The following is a 12,992-nucleotide window of genomic DNA, read 5'->3' on the forward strand; positions in this document are numbered from 1 at the left end:
AACAAGTGCCAACCATAAGTAACCATGGCAGGGGTATACCCGGATACCCCTGCCCCACCAGGTTCTGAGCCACCTCCAGGACTCGAAACCACCATTGACCATAATTCCAATTTTTTCCATGTTCCTCACGTTCCTCATAGGGAGCCTATGTCCTCTCTCTCAGCTCCCTATCCCGCCGCTGTGAAAAAACGGGAAACTCTTATCTAAACATAAATATATAGGGAGGGTGGGCGGGACAAACTAAACCGGGTAGGAAATTAGAAGTGAACCTCACAAAATGGCTCCTCCCTTAAATAGCCAATCCCACATATCCCATAACCCACCTGTCCTGTCTGTTCCTCCTGGGCCCGCCTCCTAACCCCTGTCAAGGCCCTGTTCCGCTTAAGCTGTGCTTTGGCTACATGGGGCTACATGACCGGTGTATAGTCGCCATATGGGCTGGCGGAACCTTGGACAAAAAACCCCCCACATACCTAACCCAATAACACACTGACACCTGGTATATGGGAAAATTTGTCCACAGCTTTATTAAATAATTTATATAATATATAACGATAATATTGCTTTAAATAAGTTAACATATAAACATGGGTCATTGCCCCCACCTTCCGCCCCTCTCATCCGTATCCTTCTTTTTAATAGAGGGCAATGACCCCCAACATAACAAATACAAATATATAACAACATTTTCCAACCTCGCCAACTTGAACCGAACAAGTGCCAACCATAAGTAACCATGGCAGGGGTATACCCGGATACCCCTGCCCCACCAGGTTCTGAGCCACCTCCAGGACTCGAAACCACCATTGACCATAATTCCAATTTTTTCCATGTTCCTCACGTTCCTCATAGGGAGCCTATGTCCTCTCTCTCAGCTCCCTATCCCGCCACAAGCTCAGACCTTGACCCCTTAAGCTGTCTGAGCTCCGCCACCCCGAAGAAGGAACGCCCTCTGCATCCCTTCCTGCAGACCCAAGTTCAGCAGGTCGTAACCCACTGCCGAAAGGTGTACACCGTCCGAGCGGTAATACCCATCCAACCCCTCCTCCAGTTCCTGGTGCCTTACCACCACTCCCCCCAGTTTCCTGACAAAACTCGCCATCAGGCTGTTCACCTTACCCCTGCATCTGTCAATGGCTACCGGGTCCCGGGCGTAACGCCACCGCCGCCTCGGAACAATCTCAGACCATACCAGCATCACCCCGGGAAGCAGATCAACCAACCGGTTAAGATCCTGCTTCATCCATTTTACCAGCCTCCGCTGCGGGGTGAGGCCCAGGTCATTACCGCCTGCATGTAAAACTAGCATATCCGGCCGCGCCCCGCCTGCGACCATACCAAATATTGCCCTGCAGACGTCCCCCCAGCAGAAGCCCCGATACCCCCACCAGCGCACTACGAGCTGGTCCTCCGGAAAGCCCAGCTGCTGGCCTTGAGCTCGAGCTGCAGCCCTCCGTCCAGCCCAGAAAATGAAGGAATGACCCACGATCCAAGCGACCCGGCCTGGGGAAGAAAGAGAACACAGGATAAAAACCACCCGTACCCCCCAGGCCGCCCCAATGCCCCTTAGTGTTCCAACAAACCCAAGCGTACATATGAGCGGAACCTAACAGATTCCCATCTCCCAATCCGCTTGACTACCTCATCCCCCAAACCTAGACGTGTGGCCTCCGTGGCCGCCCCAATACGAAAGGAGTGGGTACCGTATGTGCCGGCATCCAATCCCATCCGACCCAGACCCAGACTGAAAACTTTCTGGAATTGGAAGCGAGAGAGCGACGAGCCATCCGCGTGGACCAACAGGGACCCGCCAACCGCGGGCCTCTGATCCAAATACTCCGACACCGCAGCTACTGGGCACAGTGCCGAGCCCGGCAGGGCCCCCAGCGTAACGTCCCGGCCCTTACCTTCCACATCCGTCTTGGACCTAGCCAAGTGCACCACCAGCTTCCCATCCAGTATACGTACCCCGGACACCTGTAGGCCCCCCGTGGCCGCCCGGGTGTTGCTCACCAACTCCCCGACGCGGAACGCCCCAAAGAAAGCCAAAAGAAATGCCACACGGAATAGCGACACCTCAAATGCATTGAAACAAATGGTGGGCAGCGCCTGAACAAGCCCTTCCAGCACATGCACCGACACTGGGCGTCTAGCGTCGGGGGCCCTCCGAGCCCTCCGATACCCTTTGAGTGCTTGCCGGACAATAAACGCCTTGGTAAGGTCCGCTCCCCCATGGAGCTTGAACCAGAACGCCATTGCAGCCATGTTCCTGTCAATCACCGCCGGGGAGGCGCCCCCCGCCAGTAATTGAAAGGTAAACCACAAGAAGGCATCCAGAGGCGGCTCCCCTCGTACCCCTCGGCCCAGCCCGCCCCAGGAACGTTCCCATGAACTCCAGACCTTACTGTATGCGGCCCATGTGGCCGGTGCCAGCGAAGCCTTCACGAGTCCGCCAAGCAGGACGCTCCTAGCTGCCACATCTCGATCGGGCACGGCTGACCCCTGTCCTGGGCCTCCGGGGCCATCGTTCGAAACCGGGACCACTGAAAACGAGACAGAGCGTCAGCCACCTCGTTCAAGTACCCAGGCACATGGCGCGCGCGAAAGACCACATTCAGGGACATGCACAACAAAACAAAGCGACGCAGCCGAGTCACCACCGGCCTCGATGCTGCAGACTGATTATTAACCGCGTGCACCACGGACATGTTGTCCGAGAAGAAAACTACCTTCCTGTCCCTCAACCGGTCCCCCCACAGCGCCAACGCCACCACCAGTGGGAACAGCTCCAGAAACGCCAGGTTACGCATGAGGGGGCTCTGCCCCCATGCCTCCGGCCACTTTTCTGCACACCAGCTCCCGCTGAAGTAGGCCCCAAAACCCACGCTACCCGACGCGTCGGTGTACAGCTCCAGCTCAGCTGTCGACACGCCCCCTTGCCGAAAGAACACCGTCCCGTTAAAGTCCCTGAGGAAGGTATCCCACACCCCCAAGTCCGCCCGCATGGACGAAGATACCCGGATGAAATGGTGAGGGGACCTAATCCCCGCGGTAGCCGCCGATAAGCTGCGGCTAAACACCCTACCCAAGGGTATCACCCTACAGGCGAAATTGAGCATACCGACCAGTGACTGCAGTCGGCGCAGGGTCACCTTCCGTGCCCGACGCACCTCCGCCACCACGCCGCGCAACCCTTCCAGCTTAGCCAGCGGCAGCCGACATTCCCCCCGCACTGAATCTATCTCCAGACCCAGGAAACTAAGGCACTCAGTCGGGCCCTCAGTTTTATCCGCCGCCAGCGGCACCCCAAAGCAGCCCGCCACCCATTGAATAGTACCTAACAAGTGCTGGCACGCGGGAGATCCGGCCGGCCCCACACACAGGAAATCATCCAGATAGTGCACCACCGCTTTATCTCCCGCTTCCGTCCGCACCACCCACTCGAGAAATGAACTAAACTTCTCAAAGTAAGAGCACGAAATGGAACACCCCATGGGAAGGCACAAATCCACAAAGTAGCCCCCCTCAAAGAAGCACCCTAACAGGTGGTGACACCGCCTGGTCAAATGATGCGTAAGAGACCGAGCATAGGTCCCTGTCAATGTCGTCGTTCACCGACTCCCCTTTAGGATAGGAAAGATGGTGAATGAGCCGAAACTTCCCTGTTTCTTTCTTGGGGACCACTCCGAGGGGAGAGACCCGAAGGCCCTCCAGCGGCGGGGCCAAGAAAGGCCCCGCCATCCTACCCAACCGCACCTCCTTGTCCAGCTTCTCCCGAACCACCTCTGGAAACTCCACCACTGACTTGAGATTATGAGGGCACGCAGTGCCACCCCTCTCCCAAAAAGGAATGACAAACCCTTGCCCAAACCCCGCCCTAAGCAGCTCCGCGTCTGCCCTGTTACCGTAGCGGTTTAGCCAGGGCTCCATCGCGTCTAGTTTCACTGGCAGACCGCGGCAGAGGCTCCCGACCCCCCGGACTTTCCTTTCTTGAAACAACGTTGGAGCCCGTGAGCCCCACCGCAGCCCGAGCACTCGTGCTTGAAGCGGCAGGCTGCGCCCCACTTGCACTGGCCCTCATTAAAGAGCCAGCATAAGCCCTTCTGCGAGGCGGCCGACGAGGAGGACTGACCCTTAGCGCCAGCCGCGTGCTGAAAGGGCTGCGCCTTCTGCGCCATCATGAGCTTCATCCAGAGAGGCAGGTCCATCTGGTCCCACCGCATGCCCGGATTCGCCGCCAGCCGCTGCCGGAACTGCTCATCATACCGCCACCATGCCAATCCGCCATAGGTGCGGTATGCCTCCCATATGCCGTCCAAGTAGCAAAACAGGGACGAGCAGGAGCCCGGCGATTTTTCCCCGATTACGCTGGCCAGGATACAGAATGCCCTTAGCCAGTTACCAAAAGACTTCGGTATCTTGCGATACCTCCGCCGTTTCTCCTCCTCCTCTTTCTTTTCGTCCTTCTTGTCCTCCTCCTTGAGGTCAAGAAAGTCCTCCAAGGGAAGAAGCGAGAAGATCTCGCAAAATTCCCCCTTCCAGATTTTATCTTTCACCTCCTGCTTGAGGTGCACCCCCAGCGGGCCCGCGAAGGACACATACGCATGTTGCCTCGCCGCTTCCGTCACCCCACCCGTCAACTCCGCCCGTTCGCTTCCCGCCTCACCCGCGCTGGAAGCCGACACCGCTTCCCCGCCCGCAACTGCCGCCGGGGTCCCTAGACCGGACCCCGCCTCACCTCCCCCTTGCGTCCACACCTGCCCTACGCTACCTTGTGTGCCACCCCCCGCCCCCAGTGAGTGGAGTAGTGACTGCAGTGTTTGTACTAGTGCACTGGACTGTAGCGATTCAGTAGACTCACCGGCCAAGCCCCTGGATCCGATGATACCCGGGGCTGCGCAGTCCGTCACTGCCCGTCCAGGATGAACGCCATCCGCCGATGTCCCGCCAACCAGGGATCCCACCCGGTGCCTGGAAAACTCAGATGAGGAGCGACTCCGGGACCTGGAAAGAGGAGAAGAAGTCCTGGGCAAGGCGTACTGTTCCCCCACCACCTTCCCGTCCCGAACCGGGGAGCGCCTGCCAACCGCCAAAGCCTCCCGCCGGGTATCCTCCCGCCGTCGCGCCCCAAAGGCCCTGAGAGCCCTGCCACGTGGACTACGACTCCTACCGTCGCCTTTGGATGCCAACCCCCGTCGATGCAACCTGGGGGACCCGGACCCTGCCGAACTCCCTGACGTTGCGCGTCTGCGCCGGGGCCTCCGTCTGCGTGTCCTGGGGGCCCTAACCGGCAAGGGGCTAGCACTACCCGACTCCGAACTAGACCCGCCCTCCCCGTTTCCCGCCCCACGCCCCAACCCCGCTGCAGCCCGACCTACCCCTGCTCCTACGGAACCCAGACCAGGGACACCTCCCCCGGGGCCCTCCACGGACGCGGACGGTGACACCCCGCTCCCCGGGACAGCTATCCCCGACCGACCGGACCTCGGAGCCTTTCCCTTCCCCTTACCCTCTACCACCCTCCTAACAACCACCGAACCCGCAGGCACTACCTTCCGCCCCGCAAGCGAACTACCGAGGGACCCCCCACCCTCCCCCACGGAAGCCCGCCCAGTCTGCACTCCGCGAGACCCCTTTGCAGCATCCCGCACCCCCCCCAGGGGCCCTCCGCCTGACCCCTGCTCCCCTTGGGCCGCTCGCCTGCCCGCCCCCCCGTCCGCCCGCTCCCTGGAATCGGGCCTCACTCCCCGCCTGCCCACCACGCCAAGGGGACCCCCGGAAGGGGCACCTGCACTTGCCTGCTGTACGTTGGGCCCGTCGTGGGCCGTCCCAGTCCGCGTGCTGCAGTCCACTGCCAAGACCGATGGGGGTGCCCTCCTGGGCCGAGACCCCGCCCCGCCAGGCCCCGCACCAGGCCGTCCGGCCGCCATTTTGGATCCTGCTCCGCACACGGCCCCATCCGTGTTAGGGGGTGGTGCAGCGATGTCCAGGGCAGCCGCCCGTCTCGACTCACCACGCCGAAGCCCCGGCCGCACACTGGGAGGCAGAGCCTCGACCAGGCAGCTCCTGGGCCTGCTGCGACTTCCACTGGCTGTCTCCTGCACTCCCGTGCCACCGACCTCCGGTTCTCCTCCCGGGCTCAAACGCCTCGGGGGCCTCCTGGCCCTCGCCGGGCGCGAGTCTCCGGCCTCCTGTCCTGCCGCCGCAGCAAGGACCGGGCCCAGCTGGGCCTGCACCCAATCCGCTCCTTGTTGCCGCGCCGCCGTCCTGATCCCCTCCAGAAGCTTCTCCACGATATCCATGGCCCTGCAGAGGAGACAAAGAGAGAAACCCTACCCAGCAAGTATAGAGAGCACCGGGATGCACACAAACTAAACCGGGTAGGAAATTAGAAGTGAACCTCACAAAATGGCTCCTCCCTTAAATAGCCAATCCCACATATCCCATAACCCACCTGTCCTGTCTGTTCCTCCTGGGCCCGCCTCCTAACCCCTGTCAAGGCCCTGTTCCGCTTAAGCTGTGCTTTGGCTACATGGGGCTACATTATACACCTACATTTGGCACAGGCCAATAGCTACTGATGCTGCACTCTCTCAGTGTTACTTCCAAGATGGCTTTTTGCTTCTCTCTCCCCTCCCACCAGTGCCATGAGCCAATGATGGCCCCTGAATAGAGACCAACAGCATGCTGTCACTCATGCCCAACCTGCTCTGCTGCTCAAAGGGCAACTCAATGGGAGGCCCCTGAAATTCCTTCTTAAAGGGTTATTCTAACCACCATGATCACTTCTGCTTTTAGAAGTGCTCATGGTGGTAAGAGTCAGTATGTTCAGTGTTTCAGCTTGAAGCACTGCACATACTGAGATATTGGCACTTGTGTGCCAGGGGCTAGTTGCACCACTGGCACACATGATTTAGTCAGCCCGGAATTGTCAGCCAAATGTCAATTCTGCACGCACACTGGCAACGGACATATTGAGTTTCCCCTTGCAAAGCCTGAATGTCACTTCCCTCTCTTCTGTTGTGCAGCAATTGTTCAATTTACAGCCCCTCTAACACTTCCTCCCATCCCCCTTGACAAATCAGACCACACACATACACTCTGAGCTGGATAAATGGGCAAATCAAAGGCTATGATATGAGAAGCCTTTGATGGAATCTCAAATGGCTCCAGTAATATCATTAGGGAGCATGGAATTCCAAGCTCATCCTACCTAAAGACCTGTAGAGGAAAAATATACTTACCATATCAATATATGTATTTTTATATTGCATCAAAAACTGCTTCTACATCTACGTCTATGGAATTACCTCCACTAGATACTGTGTAGGTTTAGACCATACTGAGAATGTACACCCTCTCTATTTATAAATGTTTTAAACTGAATGTATGAACATGCATGTGACATGACTCACATGAGCATATGTGTAATGTTCAGTTATGTCTGCAATGGTATACTACCGATTGGCTGAAAATGTTAAGCTTGCCACTTCCCGGTTGCTGCTCAGTGAGAAACTGCAATGTAGAGAGCCTGCAATATGGAACCTTTGCAGTGACGTGCTGATTTGTGTTTACCTTCTTGTTTTTTTTTTTTTTCGTTATTCGGAAACCTTGGTGTAAATAATTTATTTTATAAATTTTTATGACAAACAGTGACACACACACCTTAGAGAGATAGGGACAAGGGCACTTTAGTGAATACAGGTTTGTATTCTGAACACTATAGTGTTCCTTTCCTTTAAAAGTAAAATTATAAAAATGGTACTCAGTGCTCCCTCCTTGTAATTAAAATAAAAAAAAGAATAAAAAAATTAAAAAAAACGAAGGCTTTGGTTGGCACCTTCCAACCTAGACCTGAAGCCACTAAGGTAGTTACGCCTGAGCACTGTCCACACACTCAGAAGGTCCATCGTTCCTGCTCCAATGCAGATCTTTCTGAGATACTGACTTATCCTTTGAGGGCTGGGTCAGTGGACATTCGATGTGGGCTTCGACTGCGGCCTGGGGCTGGAGCAGCAATGTACACAGATCATGGGGCATATTCCCGACTATCATCTAAGGCAGGGGTTCCCAACCCAGTTCTCAAGTAACCCCTACCAGTCCAGGATTTAAAGATTACCCAGTTGTGTCTAAGGTGTTTTTAGAAAGAGGAAAGAAAAAAATAACACTTTAGACACAACAGGGTAATCCCTAAATCCTGAACTGGTAGGGGGTACTTCATGACTGGGTTGGGAACCACTGATCTGTAGCGTTCCTCACCTGTTTTAAAATCCTCTGAGACTCTGTAGTCTTATCTGGACTATTGTGCTGTTAATTTTACTTTAATTTGTCCATGATACTCTTGTTGTTTCTACTCACCCATGGTTTACTGTATGATTATTGATTAGCCCAGTTAGTCCTGGCTACCATGGTGGCTTTAGGCTATTAGCATTAACGTTGCTGCGGTCTCACTCTGGGTTTATGGCTTGTCAGTACTCAGTTTAGGCTCTTTGACTTAGCATTGCTCTTCATTTGCTATCAAGCTACACCCACAAGCCCCATTATATGCTAGTGAACGGTTGACAGGGTTACATTGTTTACTGTTTGATAGCAGCATTGCATATCTGATTTTTCTATTTTATTTTACTTATGACGAAAGTCTATTGCTTTTAATAATTTCCAGCATGTCATTTAAAAAAAATGTATTTTGTTTAATTTCGTAACAGTTTCCCAACTGCACTTTATCACATCATCATCATATGTTTCTTATTATGACCTATGCAGGGATAGGCAACCTTCGGCACTCCAGATGTTGTGGACTACATCCCCCATAATGCTCTTACACACATATGCTGGCAAAGCATCATGGGAGGTGTAGTCCAAAACATCTGGGGTGCCAAAGGTTGCCTATGCCTGAGTCCTATAGTGTATCATGCATCCATTAACAGGCGCCCTTTTACTAACTTAACACATGCCTGTAATTCTCCCACATACGATGCAATGTTACGGGTTGTTTCTCTCGTATTTAAAAAAACTAAAGATTAGTAACCCAGCTTGTTTTGTACAACATTGTCTTTGAATCCTCATATATGATTGTTGTTCTATATTATCGCTTGCCATGTGTTATTTCCAATCAATAAAAATTTGATTGTGGACAAAAAAAATTACACAATTTGCATGCTCCAACTGTATGCGCAAAGTAATTTTGTTTTTTCATTTTTCATGTATTCAATTAATTTGTCTTCGCGAATGAATGTACAAAGTACTGACTTTGAATGCCCTAGTTTAAACTGTTTGTAATAATTCTGATTTATCAGTATTATATGTTTCACCAATCCCGCTTGCCTTTTATTATGGGTCACACAAGCCAGCTGAAATGTAAAATGTGAATTAAAATGTTGTTGAACTATTGTCACTTCCTATGAACTCTCTTTAATGCTTTCACCAGGGGTATAAGTGAGAATGTACACTGTGCATCATAGATTGCAGGGAAGTTTCAATCTCCAGTACTATGAGTATATAGTCTTTCCTTCATAGTGCTTTTATCTAGCCCATAATGACAGCCCAGCCTCTCCATGTGTATAAACACTTCCCTTCTTCAAGGACCTCCCCCCTTCGTGGTCTAGCCCTATAGCAGGTCTCTAAGTGAAGGGCTGGCCTATGGGAGGGACATCTTCATCACTGCATTCCTTGGGTGCCCCTGCCTAGGCAGCAATAAGGAGGGGAGAGTCACACATGGCAGGCTGAGGTCAGCTGTCCTGACACATACAAACAGGCTTACACTGGATGAACACTAGCAGCATGCTGATGCCAGTCTGTGAGCCAGCTCTGTTCTTCACACATTGAGGGGGGACTCTACATGTCTTCTGGGACCATGAGGGACAGCAAAACCAGCACTTGGAGGGGAGGCAAAGGTAAGAGGGGGTGATGCTCAGTAATATATGTCTGTTTGTTTTTGTGTGTGTATTGACATTGTTTGGTGCACCCATTGCCATGCCCTGCTCTGTTACAATGTAACCAGTAATGCTGTGTCTGTCTGTGTGTGTGTACACTACAAGTGTTTACTAAACATCTCTCTAGCCACTTCCTATGGGAAGGTTCCCTTGCCAACCTCAGCTCTGCCAGCTCTTGGTAGCCGGGATTACTCGGTCTATTTCCCTCCCTGTCTCTTTGGCTGTTGTCACCCTCATTGCTCTGTGAGGGTCTCCCAGGCTGTGGAGGTTACACTGTGTTCTCAGATGGAGTGTGGGTGACAATGTGTCCAGGCTGTCTTTATGGGGATTGGATGTAAACACAGAGAGAAGCCGCCCAGATCGCTGTGTGTGTGTGCTGTCTCTCTCATACTTAATGGAGAGCGATTTATGGCTCCAGCAGGGTAAGATGTAGTAAGTTACATACCGTATGGAGGAAAGCGCAGTATACTGAGTGCTCTTAGAGGCAAGTACCTCGATACACGGAACACATAGAGCCTAGAGCACTGACTAATGAATGTTTACATTTATACTGAGGAAGAATGCACATTATAGTAATCACTGGAGTTCACAGGTTGGTGCTATTGTCAAGCAGTTGCATCAAAGATTCCCAGTTTTCTCTCTTTTTCTCAGGTCTGAATCAATACCCGAGGAAGAGAGGAAAGCTTGTCTTTGAAATATTATGTTAGTCCAATAAAAAATGTATCATTGCATACTGCAATACTCTGGTATTTTGGCATCTTGTCTACTGGACTAATACGGCTAATCCAATATACACTGTATTTATATATAAATACACATACACCTTAATAAATATAGTGTAGATTGGATTAGCCATATTAGTCCACACACATATATATATATATATATGTGTGTGTGTGTGTGTGTGTCTGTGTGTGTGTGTGTGTATAGATATTGTTGCGTTACTTAATATTATATATATATATATATATATATATATGCAATCTCAAGGGGTACTGCTTTCATTATCACCTTAAGATTCCTTGCCGCGTTGCACTTCCAGCCTTCAAATATCATACATCATACATATATAGAAGAGTGTCTTCAGAAACCTTATGTGCCATTATTTTCCCTTAATACCCGTTTTTGTGTTATTCATCTTTAATATTAAATGATTTTAGGGATTGTGCTTTTGTCCTTTTTAACCAAAACATACGACCCCCCTGACTGAGATTAATGGGAGTTACACTCTTGGATGGTAGCTGCTGTTTGCAGCTGCTGTAATTAATTCAGCCATCATTCAAGTCTGTCCTAGGCTTTATTTAAATTAGGGACCGTAAAGTTCAACTGGACATTATTTGATGTACGATTTGTCCTTTGAAAAAACAGGCAGATAATGTAATTAAAGGGAAACTCTAGATTGCAAAATTTAAATTTTTGTTAAATCTTACCTTTCATTAGCTGCAAAACTGACTCCTATTGAATATTCACCCCTTTTTTTCACCATCTTCATTTTTCTCATTATTGAGTATTGTCCAAACAAATGCTTGTCACAGGATAGCATTGAGGACACATTGCAAATGCACAACAGTCAGTGCAATTTGCCAATCTGATATTCCTTCCATTCCTTTGGAATCTTTACTTGAGCATCTGGTAAAACTCAACATGTTCTCTAAATCAAGCAAGCACAGAATAAAAAGGTAAATTGGCACCAATTATAGACAATACATTGCATGTGGAGGGATTTTGCAATATAACTTTGCTGCTTAGAGCAGGGCTCGACAAATCCCAGACGCTACGTCGCCCTGGCGCCTAGGTATTTGGGGTGGCGACTAGGAATTTTGTCCTGGCGGCTGGCGCCTAGGTATTTGGGGTGGTGAGGGAGCTGTAATCTTTGAGCTCTTCTTTCCCTGCTCCCTTGCGCGAGCTGCTGTGATGCTGGGAGCGGGGATATGATGTCACTCTGCCCCAGCATCATGAAACCGTGCGTGAGGGAGCAGAGCAAGAAGAGTTTGAACATTACAGCAGCCCCATTGGACCCCAGGGAAAGGACCCACTCCAGCTACCTCCAAAGGCCTTTTCTCTGAAATGGCAGTGATTACATTGACGAGCCTGCAGGGACAGGCTGTAGAGTTAGACACCAGAACAACTACATCAAGCTGTAGTGGTTCTGGTTTGGTTTCTATAGTGTCCTTTTAAGAATTGTATTTTTGAAAATAAAGCTTTGTTAGTTTTTTTTAAATGGCTTCTAACATTTTCAACTGGCTCCTAGATTCCAAGCAAATGTATCAAGCCCTGACTTAGAGGAACCCTTTATATATGAACAAACACACTGTAGTTTGTTAGGACCAAATTAGTTCAGTGAGACAGAATAAGCGTACTGCGCAATCTTTAATACCTGTGTAGTAGGGCATTTTGGAATTTTTAAGACATTTTCTGAAATTGTTCTATATTGGGAGGGAAATGGTGAAAATGTATATGTGCATTAATTATGTATATAACTAATTGGCCACCACATAATATAGATTTAGAAGGGGGAAAAAAAAAATCACTCAAAAAATACCACTTGCACAAGCATTATTTTAAAGGAACACTACCACCCCAATCACAAATTCAACTAATTAAAGTTATTATGGGGGCAGGAGTGTCTGTGCGCCATCTTACTTTCAGAGGTTGAACCATTTTGTGTACTTTTTCTCTCAAATGGTGACCAATGATAGATTGAGATGGTTTAGCTGACACTCCTGTCTTATGAACGACCAGCCAGCTAAACGTTCCTCATATTGTTGAACCTAAAGGAAGGAAGCTTGGGGGACAGTGCCGAGGAGCCCCTGTACACAAACTTCATGGTTATATCATTACAAAACCATTTATCTCCTGAAGGTAAGGTATCACCCAAACACTCCTGCTCTGGAAAAACTTCAATGAGCTGAAGTTGTTATGGGGGTGGAATTGTTCCTTTAATTACATTTCTATAGTCTCTTAGTTGACTAAAGTTTAATGGATAATGGAGTTCTAATATGGCTCATCACTAAACCCTTTGTTGGGAGCTGTGTTGCAATATTTCAGCCAAGATAACTT

The 12,992-nt window shown here is 50.6% G+C and overlaps 1 protein-coding gene across 1 annotated transcript in view; it reads left to right on the forward strand.

Annotated features, from left to right (window-relative positions):
* Positions 1–9,661: 9,661 nt before the first annotated feature.
* PFKFB4 (6-phosphofructo-2-kinase/fructose-2,6-biphosphatase 4) overlaps positions 9,662–12,992 on the forward strand; it is a 61,960-nt gene continuing 58,629 nt past the window's right edge. Inside the window, exon 1 of the mRNA XM_063426496.1 lies at positions 9,662–9,893. Coding sequence (XP_063282566.1) covers positions 9,839–9,893 — 55 coding nt within the window. The 5' untranslated portion in view covers positions 9,662–9,838. The remainder of the gene's footprint in view (positions 9,894–12,992) is intronic.

The sequence above is a fragment of the Pelobates fuscus genome, chromosome 7 (genome assembly GCF_036172605.1).
Source record: "Pelobates fuscus isolate aPelFus1 chromosome 7, aPelFus1.pri, whole genome shotgun sequence".
NCBI lineage: Eukaryota > Metazoa > Chordata > Amphibia > Anura > Pelobatidae > Pelobates > Pelobates fuscus.